Below are 25,143 nucleotides of genomic sequence, written 5' to 3' on the forward strand. Positions count from 1 at the left end.
CACCTTCACATGTGTCTCCTTCTCTAATAATCAAAAAGTGCTATATATTTCATCTCGCAATCTACTTCCGGATGGTTCGTTTTGCACCTTCTCTTGCCACATCGGTCACGGGAAAGAAATAAGCACTGCCGTGGTCTATGGAAACGACGAGCCCAAAAGTGCACCCAAATAAGCCCACAATCGCTTATACAAACAGTCAGACCTGGCAACGCAGCCTACGCCAATCATGCGTGAGAGATCTACAAGCTATGGGGCAGAGACGCCACCGTATCTTAGCAACAACTACAGCGCTCACTCTCATTGGTCGTGTCACGCTAAGAGCAGTCTCCAGACAATGGCATCTCAGAGAGCTTGCTGTAGTGTTTATATATCTATGGCTGTAGCCATCACAGTCTAGCCTGGGTGCCAGCCTGCTTCGCTGCGTTCGGCGGACTTTTTTTCTCTCTCCAGAGAGAAAAAACAATCCGCCGAACGTAGCGAAGCAGGCTGGCACCCAGGCTAATCACAGTCAGTCGCAGCGACGACGGACAGGGCGCTGTGATAGCTGCCATGTCGCTAACGCTAATGTGGTTGTCATGCCTGCAGCGGCTGTGCAATCACTTTGTCAACAATGCACGTTCGTGTGGTGAATGTCAATATTGCTGCTCAGTTAGTCCATTGTAGATGGTGTATGTTTTGTGTGTCTTCTGGAGAACTATGTAGCTCCACAGCAACTACAGTAACTAACGTAATGGCAGGACCGCCCCGTGCTACGCATGTTAGGCTGCATTATGGTCATGTAGTAAATTCAGATAATTTCGCTCAGATTAGATCAGTGCTTATCAACCCTTTCAGGCCGCCCCCCCCCCCCCCCCCCGCAAATAAACGTACTTGATCTGGGGACCCCCCCATTCTGTTTGACTCCGTTCCACAAGTAAATATTGTGAAAATAGCCGATCTACAAGTTCGAAACGCCTCACGTTGAGAGGCTTTGTAAGCTTGTAGATCGGCTATTTTCTACATGATTGCCTCTTTCTTAGATTATTTGACAATGTGGCCCATGTTTTTATAGTATAGTTTGTTGACTACTTTCGTTGCAGAAATGGTCATTTCCTTTACTTTCGTTTTTTTATTGTCTCCGCCAGGCCGAAAGGCATGGCGCAAGACTATGTTTCACCCCCTGTCCGTCCGTCTGTGATAGCTAATCTCTCACATCGTTGACTTGATCGCAGCGAAACTGTGCACACACACTCCCTGGATGCCAATTCAGAACCTCTGCCCTATTTCTTTCACATGGCCCTGTTACAGTGCCACCAGGAGGCCGCTTTTTGCTAAACACATTTTCTCACAGTACTCCTACATATTTTGCCCAAACATCACGCAAATCGGTACACAGTATCTCCACAGTCATTAAAAAAAAAGGCTCTTTCAGATTTTTCATATTCCATCCTGATTGGCTAAAATGGCTTCCAAAGTCTGCAGGACTGCTCCGTTTGGACCAAAATGCCTCACATTATGAACACAGCATGCACTTTCCGTGCAACTTTGCACCCACATTCCCACTATGCCGAGGAAGAAATTCCACTTGAGATTTCTCTAATCAGCCTCATGGTGGCGCTATAACAGCCCGATGTGGAGAGTCAGTGAGAGCTGGATAAACGAGGTAAAATGTGTCAAAAGGAGTCTGTACGGCTGTCGATACATGAACACATGACGTCGGTCGGAGAGGAGATATTGTGTCTTTTGGACAAACAGCAGCGTGGTGCTGATGTTTGTTGTGTGAAGCAGCTTAATGTCAGAGTGTTTGTGTTGGAGCGCCTCAGTGCGGCTGCAGAGTTCATGTGCAACCTCTTCCAGAGAGAGACAGAGACACTAGAAACTCTGCTGGAGAAAAAAAAACACTGCTGGGCATTGACTTTCACATGGACATTGGTCTACACACTGCATGTATATCTGCTACACACACAACATCAAACTAAACACTACAGGTATGATGCAGCGTTTGCATTCCAGCCAGCATGCCAGCGTAGTTCCCATATGGTTTCAAGGTGGGCTAAACCATATGGACCCCATGTCAGCAATGTCAGCGGCATCCACTTCAGTCCCAACTGCGATGCCCATGCAGGCTATAAGTAGCTTCTACCTGGCCCTTAGGTGGGCCCCAACTAGCCATGTTTATGTGGGACCAAGGCGGGTCCTAACTGGGTTTGCCCATGCAGGCTTTAACTGGGTTCTACCTGGGCCCTAGGTGTACCCTAACCAACCAGAGTGCAGTGCCCATCGCTCCAATTGTTGTGACGTCAGGGCTCTCAATACTGCACATTGGTGGAGGAGGAGGGGCCGCAGGGCGACCGCACACATCGCTGAACCAATGGTAGCCCACGGATGTTTCCTCTGGGGATTTACAATCTGCCCCTCTATGCCACATATCATCCGCACTACAGGGTCTTCACTGACCGAGCCACGGCCCCACTGGCCCTCATGACGCTACGCCACTTATATGAGTTGCCAAGTGGCCGCGGGCGCTACGTGGGCGTGGCCGCGGGCTAGACGCGAGCCCCCGCGTAGCGGGGGCGAGCTTCTAGTCTATACAATATGTAGTCTGTAGGGTCTGTTTCATCTCTATATCTTTCCACTCAAACAGAGAGCGTCTCCTTTCAAACCCCAATGGTTCTAATCAGCCCCCCGCCCACAGGAGTAGCCCAATTCTCTCACAACTTGCTACAAAAATCCCTCATGAAAAACTATATAATCTACTACATTTCATTTTCCACCTTCACATGTGTCTCCTTCTCTAATAATCAAAAAGTGCTATATATTTCATCTCGCAATCTACTTCCGGATGGTTCGTTTTGCACCTTCTCTTGCCACATCGGTCACGGGAAAGAAATAAGCACTGCCGTGGTCTATGGAAACGACGAGCCCAAAAGTGCACCCAAATAAGCCCACAATCGCTTATACAAACAGTCAGACCTGGCAACGCAGCCTACGCCAATCATGCGTGAGAGATCTACAAGCTATGGGGCAGAGACGCCACCGTATCTTAGCAACAACTACAGCGCTCACTCTCATTGGTCGTGTCACGCTAAGAGCAGTCTCCAGACAATGGCATCTCAGAGAGCTTGCTGTAGTGTTTATATATCTATGGCTGTAGCCATCACAGTCTAGCCTGGGTGCCAGCCTGCTTCGCTGCGTTCGGCGGACTTTTTTTCACTCTCCAGAAAGAAAAAACAATCCGCCGAACGTAGCGAAGCAGGCTGGCACCCAGGCTAATCACAGTCAGTCGCAGCGACGACGGACAGGGCGCTGTGATAGCTGCCATGTCGCTAACGCTAACGTGGTTGTCATGCCTGCAGCGGCTGTGCAATCACTTTGTCAACAATGCACGTTCGTGTGGTGAATGTCAATATTGCTGCTCAGTTAGTCCATTGCAGATGGTGTATGTTTGTGTGTGTCTTCTGGAGAACTATGTCGCTCCACAGCAACTACAGTAACTAACGTAATGGCAGGACCGCCCCGTGCTACGCATGTGAGGCTGCATTATGGTCATGTAGTAAATTCAGATAATTTCGCTCAGATTAGATCAGTGCTTATCAACCCTTTCAGGCCGCCCCCCCCCCCCCCCCAAATAAACGTACTTGATCTGGGGACCCCCCCATTCTGTTTGACTCCGTTCCACAAGTAAATATTGTGAAAATAGCCGATCTACAAGTTCGAAACGCCTCACGTTGAGAGGCTTTGTAAGCTTGTAGATCGGCTATTTTCTACATGATTGCCTCTTTCTTAGATTATTTGACAATGTGGCCCATGTTTTTATAGTATAGTTTGTTGACTACTTTCGTTGCAGAAATGGTCATTTCCTTTACTTTCGTTTTTTTATTGTCTCCGCCAGGCCGAAAGGCATGGCGCAAGACTATGTTTCACCCCCTGTCCGTCCGTCTGTGATAGCTAATCTCTCACATCGTTGACTTGATCGCAGCGAAACTGTGCACACACACTCCCTGGATGCCAATTCAGAACCTCTGCCCTATTTCTTTCACATGGCCCTGTTACAGTGCCACCAGGAGGCCGCTTTTTGATAAACACATTTTCTCACAGTACTCCTACATATTTTGCCCAAACATCACGCAAATCGGTACACAGTATCTCCACAGTCATTAAAAAAAAAGGCTCTTTCAGATTTTTCATATTCCATCCTGATTGGCTAAAATGGCTTCCAAAGTCTGCAGGACTGCTCCGTTTGGACCAAAATGCCTCACATTATGAACACAGCATGCACTTTCCGTGCAACTTTGCACCCACATTCCCACTATGCCGAGGAAGAAATTCCACTTGAGATTTCTCTAATCAGCCTCATGGTGGCGCTATAACAGCCCGATGTGGAGAGTCAGTGAGAGCTGGATAAACGAGGTAAAATGTGTCAAAAGGAGTCTGTACGGCTGTCGATACATGAACACATGACGTCGGTCGGAGAGGAGATATTGTGTCTTTTGGACAAACAGCAGCGTGGTGCTGATGTTTGTTGTGTGAAGCAGCTTAATGTCAGAGTGTTTGTGTTGGAGCGCCTCAGTGCGGCTGCAGAGTTCATGTGCAACCTCTTCCAGAGAGAGACAGAGACACTAGAAACTCTGCTGGAGAAAAAAAAACACTGCTGGGCATTGACTTTCACATGGACATTGGTCTACACACTGCAGGTATATCTGCTACACACACAACATCAAACTAAACACTACAGGTATGATGCAGCGTTTGCATTCCAGCCAGCATGCCAGCGTAGTTCCCATATGGTTTCAAGGTGGGCTAAACCATATGGACCCCATGTCAGCAATGTCAGCGGCATCCACTTCAGTCCCAACTGCGATGCCCATGCAGGCTATAAGTAGCTTCTACCTGGCCCTTAGGTGGGCCCCAACTAGCCATGTTTATGTGGGACCAAGGCGGGTCCTAACTGGGTTTGCCCATGCAGGCTTTAACTGGGTTCTACCTGGGCCCTAGGTGTACCCTAACCAACCAGAGTGCAGTGCCCATCGCTCCAATTGTTGTGACGTCAGGGCTCTCAATACTGCACATTGGTGGAGGAGGAGGGGCCGCAGGGCGACCGCACACATCGCTGAACCAATGGTAGCCCACGGATGTTTCCTCTGGGGATTTACAATCTGCCCCTCTATGCCACATATCATCCGCACTACAGGGTCTTCACTGACCGAGCCACGGCCCCACTGGCCCTCATGACGCTACGCCACTTATATGAGTTGCCAAGTGGCCGCGGGCGCTACGTGGGCGTGGCCGCGGGCTAGACGCGAGCCCCCGCGTAGCGGGGGCGAGCTTCTAGTCTATACAATATGTAATGTGTAGGGTCTGTTTCATCTCTATATCTATACAATATGTAATGTGTAGGGTCTGTTTCATCTCTATATCTATACAATATGTAATGTGTAGGGTCTGTTTCATCTCTATATCTATACAATATGTAATGTGTAGGGTCTGTTTCATCTCTATATCTATACAATATGTAATGTGTAGGGTCTGTTTCATCTCTATATCTATACAATATGTAATGTGTAGGGTCTGTTTCATCTCTATATCTATACAATATATAATGTGTAGGGTCTGTTTCATCTCTATATCTATACAATATGTAATGTGTAGGGTCTGTTTCATCTCTATATCTATACAATATATAATGTGTAGGGTCTGTTTCATCTCTATATCTATACAATATGTAGTGTGTAGGGTCTGTTTCATCTCTATATCTATACAATATGTAATGTGTAGGGTCTGTTTCATCTCTATATCTATACAATATGTAGTGTGTAGGGTCTGTTTCATCTCTATATCTATACAATATGTAGTCTGTAGGGTCTGTTTCATCTCTATATCTATACAATATGTAATGTGTAGGGTCTGTTTCATCTCTATATCTATACAATATGTAGTGTGTAGGGTCTGTTTCATCTCTATATCTATACAATATGTAATGTGTAGGGTCTGTTTCATCTCTATATCTATACAATATGTAATGTGTAGGGTCTGTTTCATCTCTATATCTATACAATATGTAATGTGTAGGGTCTGTTTCATCTCTATATCTATACAATATGTAATGTGTAGGGTCTGTTTCATCTCTCTATGCTAGGGGGTCCTTGGCCTGTCTTAAAGTGTTGTCATATTGGTTACCATGGTTACCTGGTTGTGTCATTGATGTAATTCTTCAAACTGGAAACAGTTTTCACCAGACGACCGTTTTCTAATACACAATACTGACTTATGTCTGTCCTAGAGAGAGAGAGAGAGAGAGAGAGAGAGAGAGAGAGAGAGAGAGACACACACACACAGACAGACAGACAGACAGAGAGACAGAGACAGACAGACAGAGAGAGACAGAGCGAGAAAGAGAGATAGAGAGAATCATTCTCGTATCATTAAAAAGTAAAATATTAAGTTCCTTGAGGCTAAAGTGCACTTTGACCTTCTGTCTTCCAGCCTGTTATTTTTCTTCTTTATAAACTTTCACTGAGACCTGAACTAAAGAACACATTTATTATGTATTATGTATTTAATGTAAATTAATATCTCATTGTATTATGTATGTATTATTATACATTAGAGACCTGGGTTCATTTATTATGTATTACATACCCTAACCCTCTTTATAAACTTTCACTGAGACCTGAACTAAAGAACACATTTATTATGTATTATGTATTTAATGTAAATTAATATCTCATTATGTATGTATTATTATACATTAGAGACCTGGGTTCATTTATTATGTATTACATACCCTAACCCTCTTTATAAACTTTCACTGAGACCTGAACTAAAGAACACATTTATTATGTATTATGTATTTATTATTATATATTAGAGACGTGGGTTCTGCTAGCAGAACATATTTATGTATTTATTATTATATATTACCTGGGTTCTGCTAGCAGAACATATTTATTATGTATTTATTATTATATATTAGAGACCTGGGTTCATGTATGCTCTGCTCAACAGAGCTGCTGCTCCGCGGCAGCACCGCGACCTCAGAGTGCCTTGTATGCCTTATTGTTTAGTTATTTGTATTGTCCGTGTGCCTATATGTCGTTACATGTTATGAAGATGAGAGCAGTAGAAATAACTCTGCTGATCCTATGGACTATCAACTCCTGCTTGTCGGTCGAACAAACTCCACTCAACACAAACATCTGGCGTGAAGATGGCCTGTGTGTACAGCCGAGCTGCACTGCTGGCATTACGGCCGCCGGAGCCGAACACAACGGCAAACCACGTCCACCTACCGGTGTTGGATAACATCCCAGTGGAGTTGATCCGAGGAAAGAGGAAGAGGAGACGAGGGAAAAGAGGGGGAATTCGGAACCGACTACGGAGGAAATTCACCCCCCCCCCCGCTCCCTTCTATCGTTCTGGCCAACGCGCGTTCTCTGCAAAACAAAATAGGCACGATACGGACATACACCAGGTACAATCATGAATTTCGTGAGGCATCACTGTTATGTTTCACTGAGAGCTGGTTACAGCCATCAAAACCAGACTCACTCTATGAGGTCCCCGGATTCACTATGGTACGACTGGACAGAGGTGGAGGGAGTGGTTACGGTGGTGTATGTGTGTACATTAATGATCTCTGGTGTCCATCCTTCTCCGTCAAACTTAGGATATGCGACAATCCCAACGTGGAGATCCTAGGCATGACTTTAAGACCTTTCTATCTTCCCCGCCAATTTGGGTGCATTTTACTGTTCCTAGTATATAGAGCTGCACAGGCAGCAAAAACATTGCTGACTGTGTACACGGACTACAACTGCAGTATCCAGAGGCACCAGCAATCGTGCTTGGAGACCTGAACCAGTGTTATCTGGACACCGTGTTGCCAGGATTTGAACAATATGTTAAGGATGCGACTAGGAAAAATAACATTCTGGATAAGTGTTATGTGAACATTCCAAACGCATATGTTGCTAAGGTAGGCCCGCCTATACTGACCTCTGATCATAATGTCGTGTGCTTGACTCCAGTTTATAAGTCAAAACTGAAGAGGGGAAAGCTGGAGAATAAAGTAGTTAGGACATGGACAAATTAAAGCAAGGAACAACTAAAAGCATGCCTGGACTGTACAGATTGGGACACATTTAGAGAAGGTTCATTGGATGAAATAACCAATGTTACAAATGATTATATTCATTTTTGTGTACAGCTGGTTGTTCCTAGAAAGGAAATTAAAATCTATCCGAACAATAGATCATATGTGACCAAGGACATAAAAGATGTAATAAATGAAAGGAAAATAGCCTTCATAAACAAAGACTTCGGTGCACTCAAATTGACGGAAAGAAAGCTAAAAACAAAAATGAGGCAGGCAAAACTTACACATAGACAGCATCTAGAGGATGTGTTTAAAGCCAAAAATCACAAAAAGGCGTGGGATACTATGAAATCCATGACAGGAATGTCATCCCCAACCAAACCTATTGTGACAGATAATGAACTTGGCTTTTCTAATGACCTAAATACTTTCTTTGCCAGATTCGAATCATTAGGCGATTCCTCTAAGTGCACTGAAATACTTAAGGCTGTAACACCTGCCCCCTCAGACAGAATTATCATCACTGAAGAGGATGTCAGAAAAGTGTTTCTGTGTACTAACACAAGGAAAGGCTAATGGGCCGGACGGACGAGTGCAGTGCTTTTCTCCTCAAACGCTTTGCATCTGAGTTGGCTCCTGTGTGGCAACCAATATTTCAAACCTCTGTAGACACACACACAATTCCTCTGTGTTGGAAAACCTCACACATAAAACCACTACCCAAAATCCAATGTCCAAAAGAACATAAGGATTATAGACCCATAGCTCTCACTTCATTGATCATGAAGTCACTGGAAAGAATATTGTTGCAACATCTTGTAAGTATAACTAAAGACAAATTTGACCCCTGTCAGTTTGCTTATAAGAAAGGTTGCGGTACAGAGGATGCGGTTGTCACACAGGTCCACTTCATTACAAAACACCTAGATGAGTCTAATAAGAATCATGCAAGGGTGCTGTTCTTAGACTTCTCTTCAGCTTTCAATACAATACAGTCTGATATTCTGGTACAGTTGGAACTGAATCCATACTTAATTCACTGGTATGCTTCTTTCCTTACTAACAGAGTACAGAGGGTGAAAGTGAACAGAACCCTCTCCGCAGCATTAACTACTAATGTTGGTGCTCCCCAGGGTTGTGTAAGCTCAGCTGTACTTTTCACCCTTTATACTGACAGCTGTAGTACTGAGGAATGTCTGTCTGAATGTCGCACTGACACACCAGACCAATACATTCTAAAGTACTCTGATGATACAGTTTTGATTTCTCTCTTGGATAGTTCCAGTGATCCTGGACTGCACCAACACAGAGTAAATAAGGTGGTGGAGTGGAGTGATAACAACACTCTTATCATTAACACAAAAAAGACAGAAGAGATCGTTTTTGGTGCTCCACTAGAGATACACAGATCCCCCATTACTATTCATAGTGAACAGATCAACCAGGTATGTTCGTATACATACCTAGGAGTAGTAATAGACCATCTTTTGTCATGGAAAGATCAAATTGAATCAGTGGGTAAGAAAACAAAACAAAGAGTCTATTTCCTTCGCCGTCTGAGATCTTTTGGCGCTAGTAGATAGTCTTCTTTTGATTTTCACTTCTGTTATTATGAGTGTTCAGAAAAGACAGACAGACAGACAGACAGACAGACAGACAGACAGACAGACAGACACTCAGACAGACAGACAGACAGACAGACAGTCAGACAGACAGACAGACAGACAGACAGACAGACAGACAGACAGACAGACAGACAGTCAGACAGGCAGACAGACAGACAGACAGTCAGACAGACAGACAGATAGACAGACAGACCTGATGTCAGCATCGGTAGCGAGAGGCGGACAGGAAGTCTCTCCTGGTTGGCTGCGGTAGAGGAGGGGCAGGGGGGCGGGGTTACTGCGGCAGAATGCTTCAAAGTCATTGGCCAGTTGTTTTGGTAGAATGAGTACATTGGCCTGTTGGAATCCTGATCACAAACACACACAATACAATACATTACATTACATTACATTACATTACATTACATTACATTATATCATATCATACAGATACGGTACATGACTAATGGTATATGATAAATGTTATAGTTCTAACGTTAAAGCATTCCAATAGTAATCATTGCTATAGAGTGTTTGTTCAGGTGTCGGCTCTTTAATAAATAGAAAATACATTTTCAGGTGAGTCACCCGTTTCATCCAATCAGGAGAAAGAACCTCATAGAGATCACGTTGTCTGTTTCATGTCTTTATCCTGTATGAGTTAGAAGTAAAACGTTCAGTCATGTGTGTTCATAATAAGCTGAATGTTTCATGTCTTTATCCTGTATGAGTTAGAAGTAAAATGTTCAGTCATGTGTGTTCATAATAAGCTGAATGTTTCATGTCTTTATCCTGTATGAGTTAGAAGTAAAACGTTCAGTCATGTGTGTTCATAATAAGCTGAATGTTTCATGTCTTTATCCTGTATGAGTTAGAAGTAAAACGTTCAGTCATGTGTGTTCATAATAAGCTGAATGTTTCATGTCTTTATCCTGTATGAGTTAGAAGTAAAATGTTCAGTCATGTGTGTTCATAATAAGCTGAATGTTTCATTTCTTTATCCTGTATGAGTTAGAAGTAAAACGTTCAGTCATGTGTGTTCATAATAAGCTGAATGTTTCATGTCTTTATCCTGTATGAGTTAGAAGTAAAATGTTCAGTCATGTGTGTTCATAATAAGCTGAATGTTTCATGTCTTTATCCTGTATGAGTTAGAAGTAAAATGTTCAGTCATGTGTGTTCATAATAAGCTGAATGGAGTTTCTAGGTGAAAGTATGAAGGAGTTGTGATGTACCAAAATCTTCCATTGACTTCCGTTATAATTTTCTGAACTTTTAAAGTGAAATATTTCTAAATACGACAAAACATTTCAAAGATTCATGTACAAGCACACGATTCCACAGTAAGTTGAACATTTTAAAGTTTGAATGGTGTTTCTAGGTGTAAGCATGTAGGACTTCTTTGGTCTGGTCCCACGCTATGTACAACTAGTAGCGTGCCAAAAATGTACAAAAGTATTGGCATCAAAATATACTTTAAGTACCAAAGTACTCACATCTTCCAAAGATTGTCAAGCTTGTTCAAAATAGCAGATCTACAAGCTCATAACGCGTCACATTGTAGATCGGCTGTATGTGGTTACTGTTTTGTATTAATAATAAAATCTGCAAAGTAACAAGTAACTAAAGCTGTAAAATGCTGTCATTGTAGTGGAGTAGAAGTAACAGAAATGGGAAGTAAAGTAAAAGTACCTCAATTGTACTGTGCATTGTAAGCACTTGTATAGTACTTGAGTAAATGTACTTAATTAAAAAACATATCTGTATTGTAACAAATGCAGCCGCAGTAACTTTATGAAAACATAAGGCATTTCTCCTCTGTCCTTCTCTCTCCCTTCTAGCAAACACCATTAGTGTGTATTGGAAAAGCTGAAAAGACTGTGAGATCTACATGTGCTTTAAAGTGGGATAGCTTCAAAAGTATAAAAAGTACAAAAAGTTAAACACATCAATGGAAGTCATAATGTATCTCAACCTTTTAAACTTTAAATGGAGTCTGTAATTTAAAGCATGCTGAAGTAACATGATTGTAAACAAGTGAATGAAAAAGGGTTTTCAGTTGAAATAACATTGACTTTCCCATAGACTTTTTGGTGTGTTTAAAGTTAAATGTTTCAAAAATTACAAATGATTTCAAAAGGAAAAGTAGCAGCATAGGTGTCGACAGTAAACTGGATTACAGTTTGAATGGAGTTTCTAAGTGAAAGTATGTAGGAGTAGTTAAAGTATGTAGGAGTAGTTAGGTGCCAAAGTTTTGGGGAGAATAATAAAGAAACTAGAAAAAGTGCTCCTCGGAGCACAGGTCTCCGCCAGGTCAGGTAGGCTACTGTGGCCTCCTGGTGGCTATAATGGGCCAATGTGAAAAGGGTGCCATTTATTCTTAGGCCTTGCTCGACAATCGGACACTAACTGCATTCATGATTTGAGGCATTTTGTTAAAAACATGTGTTTTGCTAAATTAGACCTGTTGGTGGCGCTATAACAGGCCAATGTTAAAAGGGTGGCATTTGTTCCTCAACATAGTGTGAATGTGCGTGCAAAGTTTGAGCGCAATTGGACGGTGCATTTGCAGAATTTTGTTCAAAACAAGGCAATAATGCAAACTTTAGATGTCAATCTTAGCCAATCAGTATGGAATATGAAAAATCAAACACATCCGTTGTGATCACATGACTATAGAGATAATGTGTACCGATTTGCGTGAAATTTGGATAAAATTGGAAGGAGTAGTATAAAAAATGTGTTTTACACAAGTCGGCCTCCTGGTGGCGCTATAAAAGGCAGATGTGAAAAATGCAGGGCAAAGGTTTTTCCTTGACCTATAGGGAGTGTGCATACAAAGTTTTACACAGATCGGTGCAATTATAGGTAAAATCACGAATCGGCCTGTTATAGCGCCACCATGAGGCTGATTTGAAAAATTTCAAATGGTAGTTCTTCCTCTGCCTAATGGGAATGTGCGTGGAAAATTTCACGGAAATTGCATGCTGTGTTCATGATTTGAGGCATTTTGTTCAAAACGGTGCACTCCTGCAAACTTTGGAAGACATTTTTAGCCAATCAGAATGGAATATGAGAAATCTGAAAGACCCGTTTCGTTTAATGACTATAGAGATTCTGTGTACCGATTTGTGGGATTTTTGGACAACATCTGTAGGAGTACTGTCAAAAAATGTGTTTTGCACAAATCGGCCTCCTGGTGGCGCTATAACAGGCCCCTGTGAAAAATTTGGGGCAGAGGTTCTGCTCTGGTATCCAGGGAGTGTGTGTGCACAGTTTGGCTGCGAGCAAGCCAACGGTGCCGGAGATTAGCTGTACACAGACAGATCGAATGACGGACGGACACACGGACAGACACACGGACACACGGACGGACGGACAGGGGGTAAAACATACTCTCTCGCCATGCCTTTCGGCCTGGCGGAGACAATGATGTAGAACATCAGCTCAAAGCACACACACAGCCACACACACGCACGCGCACACACACACACACACACACACACACACACACACACACACACTTACCGTCTGCCAGACCAGTAGTGGTTTTAATCAGAGGATCGTCTCCTCTGATTAATAATCTGAGCTCAGATGGACTCAAACTACCTGCTGCCTCCATTGCTCTAACCTTGTGTCACACTATATCACTGTCTGTCTGTCTGTCTGTCTGTCTAGCCAGACTATATCACTGTTACTGTCTGTCTGTCTGTCTGTCTGTCTGAGCCTTGTGTAGTCAGACTATATCACAATTATTTTTGCACTGACAGATTCGTCTGGTCCCAGGCTACCATTGCCCCACACACACACACACACACACACACACAGCTAATGACCCTTCACGCACACGCGCGCGCGCGCGCACACACACACACACACACACACACACACACACACACACACACACACACACACACACACACACACACACACACACACACACACACACACACACACACCTTAGTGTTTTAAGTCCTATAGAGCCTAGTTGACAGTCTCTCACACACTTGGTTCTGTTGTATCCTACTGCCAGTGAGGAGCCCCCACCGGGAGGCTCTCCACCACAGAGCCATTTCATTGGTCAAACCATGTGACCAATCAAAGTAGTGACCATCCACCACGTGACCAACTAAAGAGGTGACCGTTCACCCAGGATGTTTCATATAAACATGTGACCAACTAAAGAGGTGACCGTTCACCCAGGATGTTACATATAAACATGTGACCAACTAAAGAGGTGACCGTTCACCCATGATGTTACATATAAACATGTGACCAACTAAAGAGGTGACCATTCACCCAGGATGTTACATATAAACATGTGACCAACTAAAGAGGTGACCATTCACCCAGGATGTTACATATAAACATGTGACCAACTAAAGAGGTGACCATTCACCCAGGATGTTACATATAAACATGTGACCAACTAAAGAGGTGACCACTCACCCAGGATGTTTCTCTCAAACAGATTTCCTGGAAGCTCGCCAAGGATCCTGAGACCAGCTCATAAACAAACAGTATTTCTGAATGATTGTGACCTTTGTCATATAATGGGTCCAGGAATATAAAAGAAGACAGTGTCACAGGTTGTTTTATAATCACAGTGCCTAGTTTCATTGAGGATCGTTTCAGGCTCGGTAGTGAGACTGGCAATGAGGGCCAGTCTCAGGGACGTGCACAGATAGACTATAGGTGGCGCTAAAGCACCTGCCCTTTGCCCTCTTGACCAGAAGTGCCCTTTTGAAAAAAAATTAAAAAAAGTATTTTTTTTCCCAGTTTACAGCAGGGGTCTTCAACAGGGGGTCCGGGACCCCTAGGGGGTCCTCAGAGGTACTACAGGGGGTCCGCCAAATCTTTATGTGATTTTTCTTTTTACCATAACCACTCGAAATCTAGCATCCCTTTTCTGAGGAGAACTTTAGCCAAAAATAGCAGATCTACAAGCTCACAACGCCTCGCGCTGCGAGGCGTTGTGAGCTTGTAGATCGGCTATTTTTGGCAAAGAGGTATAGGTGTAGAGGGAAAAAAGAGCAGACCAAGTAAACAAAAAAAAGTATAATTTACTTGAGCACCTGCCCCTCAAAATGTCTGTGCACGCCACTGGCCAGTCTGGCGATACTTTGGCCCTTCAGAAACATACTTTGTTCTCTTTAGATACCTCTATAAAACTAATAAAAGTATAGTGGTCATTATACAGTGTTCACATTGAAAAGAAAACAATGTGTGATATTGTGTCTTCTTTCATTTTCCTGGGCAGAGTATTTTATAAAGGTCTAAATCATTCAGAAATAGTGATTATGTATAAGCCCATCCATATATGCTCTCATTGACTGCAATGTATTCCATCAACCTCTCAGCTGCAGTTTGCCCAAACCTGGCAACCCAATCCTTTTATTTCACCATTTCTCCTTCCAACTCCTGACATTACAGAAGAGTATTAATACTTATAAAACCTACCTGACATTACAGAAGAGTATTAATACTTATAAAACATACCTGACATTACAGAAGAGTATTAATACTTATAAAACATACCTGACATTACAGAAGAGTATTACTTATAAAACATACCTGATATCATAGTAATAACAGAGTATTAATACTTACCAGAGAAGGTATTTATACTCCTCAGGTGTTTGGAGGAACATCTCAGAGCTCTGAGAACAGTCAACATACTGTGCACGCACACGCACACGCACACGCACACACACACACACACACACACACACACACACAACATTATTTATTATGCTCAACAATCCAATCTGTGTCATAATTGTTAATGTGTATTTTCAGATACTTTTATACTTTTCTATTCATAAATAGCAGATCTACAAGCTCAGTGCAGAGAGACAGTGTAGTGTCCTCCACTGTTCTTAAACCCCAGATTGCTGCTTGTGAAAAACAACAGATCTACAAGCTATCAACGACGCGTTGATAGCTTGTAGATCTGTTGTTTTTCTCTGTCTTCTGAAGTAATGCTACTTCACAGCTGCTGTCTGTAGCCCTGAAACATGACTCATACCATGACAGTCATGGCGCTACTTGCTCCTGTTTTATGAAGATTCTGTATTTACAACCCGTACATCTACATAAACGTTCACATTTCAAATATAAAGCTCTAACCCCACGGCCGTGGATGTTACAAGTTAAAGCGCCTGGGTCTAAGTACCCGTATCTTCATTATTCAATAAAAAGATTTTTAATCCGATCGCCAGCCATTTTCTTATAGACGTTCCCCATATGCTTTGAACTACGCGTCCCTATCGGTTGGGATATGTACTGCACTCTAATACATTATGAAAAAAACGAAAACAAATGACTGGCAATCAGATTAAAAATGTTTTTATTGAACAATGCTGCAGATACAGGTACTTAGACCCAGGCGTTTTAACTTGTAACATCCATGGCCGTGAGGTCAGAGCTTTATATTTGAAATGTGAACGTTTATGTAGATGAAGGGGTTGTAAATGTAAAACTTTCAAAAACCAGGAATGACGCTTGTGACAGACGAGCGTCATGTGAACCATGACTACAACTGAAACAATACATCTCTTATTTACCTTTAATTTCCTTTAATTACCTTCACAGGAAGCTGCTGGTTCCTTTATTAGAGGCTAAATGAAAAGCGTGAATTATTATAAATTATCATTAAAGCATAATTTATTTATGAACTATTATTAAACTCAAAGCCTCGGTGTAAATAATCATGTCACGTGAAATGTTAGCGACCATGTGAGCACTTCCGCTGTCTCTTCAAAATAAAACATCGTTTAATTATTTAATTATTATCATTATAAATGATACTTTAACTTCATTATAACAAGAGCGAGTCAAAGTCTGTAAACGTTAACTTTAGCGCTATTCAAACGTTAGCCTAGCCGAGCGGGCTAACTGCTGCTCCAGGCCGGATGTGGAAACTACAGTTAGTTTTACAGATAGTTTACCGGGGGTCCCGGGGGTCCCCAGCAAAATTAGTTAACATAGCGTCATTCAACAATAGCAGATATACAAGCTCATAGCGCGGCCCTCGAGCTTGTGTATCATAACATGATTCATAATACGCAGTTTTATTGTTATCGCTGAGCTGTGATTCAGACATGACACCATGATGCCCTCTAGTGGACACATACAGCAACTGCAGTGCAAGCGTGGTTTCATTCAACACACCGTTGTGCTGAAGAAGTATAGTTCTACCTCTGTGTAGTGACGTCAGTAACGTATCCTGATGGTTATCATCCCTGCTAGCTAACCGAGGCTAACAGTTAGCGCAACTTAATGATGTGGGAAAAAATAACAGATCTTCCAGCCGTGTCGTGTTGTTACTTTGTAATTTAGATCTGTTCGTTTTGGCTAGAAGTGATGAATAAGCCTTTGTTCATCCATTGTTCATAATTATGTCATAATTATGTCTTTGTTCATCTATTGTTCATAATTATGTCATAAAATAAAGGATTGTTGAGACGTTTCATTACTTTGTCTGCTATTTTCCAACATCACCACAGGAGGGCAGCAAAACCTATATTTTGATTATGAGACGCCTTAACAGACGACGTCACACTGATACGAAACAGTATGCGCACGCAGGTCGGCACCAAAAGAACCCCACCGCTCATAAGATGCAATGTAAAAGTGGTCACAGTCTCACGTGTAAAAATGCATCCCATCACACTTTCAGATGCTGTTTTTCTCCCAGTGTGGAGGAAGAATGCTTAGGATTTTTACTGTGATCTCTCGCTCTTGAAATATATAATCCTTGGTTTCTGTTGTGTGTAAACAATAATAACAATTCAAAGCAGTTGTCCTCAAAACTCCACCTCCAGTGGCTGTCATAGGAACGGAGGGAGCGCTCTATGATCATGGCATCAGAACCTGCTTGGCTCGCGCAGCTGCAGCCCGTCAAGACTAATTTATGCTCCGTCCCGCGAAGGTGTCGCGCGCAGAGAACGGCCGAGAATAGCAGATCTCCAAGCTCACAGCGGTCGCATCCGTGACGCGGTTGTGAGCTTGTATGTCAGCTGTTCTCGGTGCGCTATACCGTTGCGCGATGAAGTATATATATGTGGCGCACCCCACTAGCCTACACACAGAGGAGGTTGAATGAACTGAAACAAGCTCACCCCAAAACAGCAGGTTTGGGGATCTGTTGGGAATTGATTACACTAGAAGCTCGCCCCCGCTACGCGGGGGCTCGCGTCTAGCCCGCGGCCACGCCCACGTAGCGCCCGCGGCCACTTGGCAACTCATATAAGTGGCGTAGCGTCATGAGGGTCAGTGGGGCCGTGGCTCGGTCAGTGAAGACCCTGTAGTGCGGATGATATGTGGCATAGAGGGGCAGATTGTAAATCCCCAGAGGAAACATCCGTGGGCTAGCATTGGTTCAGCGATGTGTGCGGTCGCCCTGCGGCCCCTCCTCCTCCACCAATGTGCAGTATTGAGAGCCCTGACGTCACAACAATTGGAGCGATGGGCACTGCACTGTGGTTGGTTAGGGTACACCTAGGGCCCAGGTAGAACCCAGTTAAAGCCTGCATGGGCAAACCCAGGTAGGACCCGCCTTGGTCCCACATAAACATGGGTAGTTGGGGCCCACCTAAGGGCCAGGTAGAAGCTACTTATAGCCTGCATGGGCATCGCAGTTGGGACTGAAGTGGATGCCGCTGACATTGCTGACATGGGGTCCATATGGTTTAGCCCACCTTGAAACCATATGGGAACTACGCTGGCATGCTGGCTGTAATGCAAACGCTGCATCATACCTGCAGTGTGTAGTTTGATGTTGTGTGTGTAGCAGATATACCTGCAGTGTGTAGATCAATGTCCATATGAAAGTCAATGCCCAGCAGTGTTTTTTTTCCCCAGCAGAGTTTCTAGTGTCTCGGTCTCTCTCTGGAAGAGGTTGCACATGAACTCTGCAGCCGCACTGAGGCGCTTCAACACAAACACTCTGACATTAAGCTGCTTCACACAACAAACATCAGCACGATGCTGCTGTTTGTCCAAAAGACACAATGTCCTCTCCCACCGACGTCATGTGTTCATTTATCGACAGCCGTACAGACTCCTTTTGACACATTTTACCTCGTTTATCCAGCTCTCACTGACTCATCGGGGTGTTATTTTGCTGCGATTAAGTCAACGATGTGAGAGATTAGCTATCACAGACGGACGGACAGGGGGTGAAACATAGTCTTGCGCCATGCCTTTCGGCCTGGCGGAGACAATAAAAAAAGGAAAGTAAAGGAAATGAGCATTTCTGCAACAAAAGTAGTCAACAAACTATACTATGAAAACATGGGCCACATTGTCAAAGAATGTAAGAAAGAGTCAGTCATGTAGAAAATAGCCGATCTACAAGCTTACAAAGCCTCTCAACGTGAGGCGTTTTGAGCTTGTAGATCGGCTATTTTCACAATATGTACTTGTGGAACGGAGTCAAACAGAATGGGGGGGTCCCCAGATCAAGTACGTTTATTTGGGGGGGGCGGGGGGGGGGGGGCGGCGTGAAAGGGTTGATAAGCACTGCTGTAATCGGAGCGAAATTATCTGAAATTACTACATGACCATAATGCAGCCTAACATGCGTTGCGCGGGGCGGTCCTGCCATTACGTTAGTTACTGTAGTTGCTGTGGAGCTATAGTTCTCCAGAAGACACACACAAACATACACCATCTACAATGGACTAACTGAGCAGCAATATTGACATTCACCACACGAACGTGCATTGTTGACAAAGTGATTGCACAGCCGCTGCAGGCATGACAACCACGTTAGCGTTAGCGACATGGCAGCTATCACAGCGCCCTGTCCGTCGTCGCTGGGACTAACTGTGATGGCTACAGCAGTAACAGCAAGCTGTCTGCGATGCCATTGTCTGGAGACTGCTCTTAGCGTGACACGACCAATGAGAGTGAGCGCTGTAGTTGTTGCTAAGATACGGTGGCGTCTCTGCCCCATAGCTTGTAGATCTCTCACGCATGATTGGCGTAGGCTGCGTTGCCAGGTCTGACTGTTTGTATAAGCGATTTTGGGCTTATTTGGGTGCACTTTTGGGCTCGTTTCCATAGACCACGGCAGCGCTTATTTCTTTGGGCCACTCCTGTGGGCGGGGGGCTGATTAGAACCATTGGGGTTTGAAAGGAGACGCTCTCTGTTTGAGTGATAAGATGAAGCAGTCACCTGTGCGTCCAGTCTCAATGTTTGTAAACAAATAATTGGTCTATAGGTAGAAGTAAAGTAGCCAGTCAAATATTTGTAATAATAATGCAAATGAATAGTGGTTGTTCTGATGACAAAACAAAAAGAAGAAACACAGATGAATTGCACTTTTATAGAAAGAAAATGCATAATACAATTAATACTCATCAAACATTTAGTAGAGAATAATCAGGGTTATTTTTTATTAATTCATCTTTCATTTCAATATTATCATTACAGGAAAAAAACATCCTCTTCATTTATAATGATACAGGAAGTATAGAATGCTGTCATTGCTTCATTATATATATATATATATATATATATATATATATATATATATATATATATATATATATATATATATAATGATATAATGATACAGGAAGTATAGAATGCTGTCATTGCTTCATTACAAGTGCTGGTCATAATAGTCTGTGCAGTGAGACACCGGAGCGGTGAGACACCGGAGCAGTGAGACACCGGAGCAGTGAGACAGAGTCCAGTGTGGAGAACAACGTCTTTTATACAAAAGCAGTTTTTCTTTTTTTCTCTTTTCTTTCTTTTCTTTTATAATAATCTGCTTCTTCTTCTTTATTCAAAACGATGGATACGACAGGGTTTGATTGGTCCTCCCTTGGGCAGGGCAGCAGGTTGAACCCAGAGCCACGGTGCATTCCAGATCGCTGGGAAAGTCCCCCAGGGCTCTGTACTAGGCCTGTGTACCTTCCTTAACACACTTAAACCCCCAGGGCTCTGTACTAGGCCTGTGTACCTTCCTTAACACACTTAAACCCCCAGGGCTCTGTACTAGGCCTGTGTACCTTCCTTAACACACTTAAACCCCCAGGGCTCTGTACTAGGCCTGTGTACCTTCCTTAACACACTTAAACCCCCAGGGCTCTGTACTAGGCCTGTGTACCTTCCTTAACACACTTAAACCCCCAGGTCTCTGTACTAGGCCTGTGTACCTTCCTTAACACACTTAAACCCTAGAATCTAGGGTAAAGAGAGTATCTAGGGCCTAGATACTCTCTTTACCGGTGAAAATATTAAATATTTACTCCTGGTGAATCATGACCATAAAACATTTGATTCTTCCTCAAAATAAATGTGATTATTTAATGATATGATATGTTTAATAAATAACCTTTTTTGTGGTTTTCAAATATGTTTTGAAACAGAATGAAATGTTTTATAATCATTTATATAAATACATCTCTATGGGCTTTCTATCTGTGGAACCACTGCTCTGCCCTGGTGTGTTCTCTGGGTTGACCAGGGAGAACGTACCCTGTTCTCCTCCTCTCCTCCATGCCTTAGCATGGAGGAGAGGAGGAGAACGTACCCTGTTCTCCTCCTCTCCTCCATGCCATTATCCATAGCATGGAGGAGAGGAGGAGAACGTACCCTGTTCTCCTCCTCTCCTCCATGCCGTAGCATGGAGGAGAGGAGGAGAACGTACCCTGCATGGCATGGAGGAGAGGAGGAGAACGGCGAACAGGAGGAGGTGCAGATACATTTATTTTCTACAGTACTTAACTTTGTGTCGACCGTGAATGGTCGTTCCGAGTGACACGGTTGTTATGACAACGTGGGCGTGGTCGTTATGACAACGTGGGCGTTATGACAACGTGGGCGTTATGACAACGTGGGCGTGGTCGTTATGACAACGTGGGCGCTATGACAACGTGGATGCACAGAGTCAGTCCGTCCGTCAGGGGAGGGGAGGGGTCAAAACTACACACCCACACCTATGTGACCTCTGACCCTGCGTTAGGTTTGTTGTGCACAGTGTTACGTAAAGGTCAGGGTTCACTAAAGGAACCCTTTGTAAACTCTTTGAACTTTAAAGTTTAATTAACACCCCTAACGCAGAGGTTCCCAAAGTGGGGTCCAGGGACCCGCAGGGGTCCTTGGTAGGGTTCCAGAAGGGTCCCCAGCTAAAGTAGTTAACATAGCATCACAATCATTTCAACCACTTTATCCATTTATACGTTGGCTATTCAGAAACAGCAGATTTACATCTGATATATATATATATATATATATATATATATATATATATATATATATATATATATATATATATATATATATATATAGATATATATATATAGATATATATATATATAGATATATATATATATAGATATATATAGATATATATATATATAGATATATATATATATATAGATATATATATATAGATATATATATATATAGATATATATATATATAGATATATATATATATATATATATATATATAGATATAGATATATATAGATATAGATATATATAGATACAGATGTACATCTGCTATTTCTGAAAATATTTGAAAAATCTTGAAAATGTAAAAAAAATCTTGAATAATTTAGATATATCTCTTTTTTACATAAATCTTTTCTCTTCTGGGGGTCCCTTTAGATGGGGGTCCCTTTAGATGGGGGTCCCAGACCCTACCAAGGTCTCACACCACGTCCTCATCAGTGAAACCAAACACGTCTCCTGTCTCCTCTAGGACGTCTCCTAACCACCTGTCTCCTCTAGGACGTCTCCTAACCTCCTGTCTCCTCTAGGACGTCTCCTAACCACCTGTCTCCTCTAGGACGTCTCCTAACCACCTGTCTCCTCTAGGACGTCTCCTAACCACCTGTCTCCTCTAGGACGTCTCCTAACCTCCTGTCTCCTCTAGGACGTCTCCTAACCTCCTGTCTCCTCTAAGACGTCTCCTAACCTCCTGTCTCCTCTAGGACGTCTCCTAACCTCCTGTCTCCTCTAGGACGTCTCCTAACCTCCTGTCTCCTCTAGGACGTCTCCTAACCACCTGTCTCCTCTAGGACGTCTCCTAACCACCTGTCTCCTCTAGGACGTCTCCTAACCTCCTGTCTCCTCTAGGACGTCTCCTAACCTCCTGTCTCCTCTAGGACGTCTCCTAACCACCTGTCTCCTCTAGGACGTCTCCTAACCTCCTGTCTCCTCTAGGACGTCTCCTAACCACCTGTCTCCTCTAGGACGTCTCCTAACCACCTGTCTCCTCTAGGACGTCTCCTAACCACCTGTCTCCTCTAGGACGTCTCCTAACCACCTGTCTCCTCTAGGACGTCTCCTAACCACCTGTCTCCTCTAGGACGTCTCCTAACCTCCTGTCTCCTCTAGGACGTCTCCTAACCACCTGTCTCCTCTAGGACGTCTCCTAACCACCTGTCTCCTCTAGGACGTCTCCTAACCTCCTGTCTCCTCTAGGACGTCTCCTAACCTCCTGTCTCCTCTAGGACGTCTCCTAACCACCTGTCTCCTCTAGGACGTCTCCTAACCACCTGTCTCCTCTAGGACGTCTCCTAACCTCCTGTCTCCTCTAGGACGTCTCCTAACCACCTGTCTCCTCTAGGACGTCTCCTAACCTCCTGTCTCCTCTAGGACGTCTCCTAACCTCCTGTCTCCTCTAGGACGTCTCCTAACCTCCTGTCTCCTCTAGGACGTCTCCTAACCACCTGTCTCCTCTAGGACGTCTCCTAACCTCCTGTCTCCTCTAGGACGTCTCCTAACCACCTGTCTCCTCTAGGACGTCTCCTAACCTCCTGTCTCCTCTAGGACGTCTCCTAACCTCCTGTCTCCTCTAGGACGTCTCCTAACCTCCTGTCTCCTCTAGGACGTCTCCTAACCTCCTGTCTCCTCTAGGACGTCTCCTAACCACCTGTCTCCTCTAGGACGTCTCCTAACCACCTGTCTCCTCTAGGACGTCTCCTAACCTCCTGTCTCCTCTAGGACGTCTCCTAACCTCCTGTCTCCTCTAGGACGTCTCCTAACCTCCTGTCTCCTCTAGGACGTCTCCTAACCACCTGTCTCCTCTAGGACGTCTCCTAACCACCTGTCTCCTCTAGGACGTCTCCTAACCACCTGTCTCCTCTAGGACGTCTCCTAACCACCTGTCTCCTCTAGGACGTCTCCTAACCACCTGTCTCCTCTAGGACGTCTCCTAACCACCTGTCTCCTCTAGGACGTCTCCTAACCACCTGTCTCCTCTAGGACGTCTCCTAACCACCTGTCTCCTCTAGGACGTCTCCTAACCACCTGTCTCCTCTAGGACGTCTCCTAACCACCTGTCTCCTCTAGGACGTCTCCTAACCACCTGTCTCCTCTAGGACGTCTCCTAACCACCTGTCTCCTCTAGGACGTCTCCTAACCTCCTGTCTCCTCTAGGACGTCTCCTAACCACCTGTCTCCTCTAGGACGTCTCCTAACCTCCTGTCTCCTCTAGGACGTCTCCTCTAAGACGTCTCCTAACCTCCTGTCTCCTCTAGGACGTCTCCTAACCTCCTGTCTCCTCTAGGACGTCTCCTAACCTCCTGTCTCCTCTAGGACGTCTCCTAACCTCCTGTCTCCTCTAAGACGTCTCCTAACCACCTGTCTCCTCTAGGACGTCTCCTAACCTCCTGTCTCCTCTAGGACGTCTCCTAACCTCCTGTCTCCTCTAGGACGTCTCCTAACCACCTGTCTCCTCTAGGACGTCTCCTAACCTCCTGTCTCCTCTAGGACGTCTCCTAACCTCCTGTCTCCTCTAGGACGTCTCCTAACCACCTGTCTCCTCTAGGACGTCTCCTAACCTCCTGTCTCCTCTAGGACGTCTCCTAACCTCCTGTCTCCTCTAGGACGTCTCCTAACCACCTGTCTCCTCTAGGACGTCTCCTAACCTCCTGTCTCCTCTAGGACGTCTCCTAACCACCTGTCTCCTCTAGGACGTCTCCTAACCACCTGTCTCCTCTAGGACGTCTCCTAACCTCCTGTCTCCTCTAGGACGTCTCCTAACCACCTGTCTCCTCTAGGACGTCTCCTAACCTCCTGTCTCCTCTAGGACGTCTCCTAACCTCCTGTCTCCTCTAGGACGTCTCCTAACCTCCTGTCTCCTCTAGGACGTCTCCTAACCTCCTGTCTCCTCTAGGACGTCTCCTAACCTCCTGGACTTGTGTTGACGATAATAAAAAGTGTCCAAACCACACGTCGGGATCAGGAAGAAAATGACATTAGTTTGATCTGCTACCGTGCGTCCCCATTGGTCCAAACGGGACAGTAGTCACATCCTATTGGTCCAAATAAGACAGTTGTAGTCACATCCCCATTGGTCCAAATAAGACAGTTGTAGTTGCGTCCTATTGGTCCAAATAAGACAGTTGTAGTCGCGTCCTATTGGTCCAAATAAGACAGTTGTAGTTGCGTCCTATTGGTCCAAATAAGACAGTTGTAGTCACGTCCTATTGGTCC

At 44.1% G+C, this 25,143-nt stretch overlaps 1 protein-coding gene across 1 annotated transcript in view; it reads right to left on the reverse strand.

Annotated features, from left to right (window-relative positions):
- dglucy (D-glutamate cyclase) overlaps positions 1-16,396 on the reverse strand; it is a 50,902-nt gene extending 34,506 nt beyond the window's left edge. The window contains exons 1-3 of the mRNA XM_084044357.1: positions 16,265-16,396; positions 15,289-15,356; positions 9,893-10,046 (exon numbers count right to left, since the gene is read on the reverse strand). Coding sequence (XP_083900483.1) covers positions 9,893-10,046; positions 15,289-15,355 — 221 coding nt within the window. The 5' untranslated portion in view covers position 15,356; positions 16,265-16,396. The remainder of the gene's footprint in view (positions 1-9,892; positions 10,047-15,288; positions 15,357-16,264) is intronic.
- Positions 16,397-25,143: the final 8,747 nt, after the last annotated feature.

Source organism: Gymnoscopelus microlampas (assembly GCF_963454915.1).
Source record: "Gymnoscopelus microlampas genome assembly, chromosome: 20".
Taxonomy (NCBI): domain Eukaryota; kingdom Metazoa; phylum Chordata; class Actinopteri; order Myctophiformes; family Myctophidae; genus Gymnoscopelus; species Gymnoscopelus microlampas.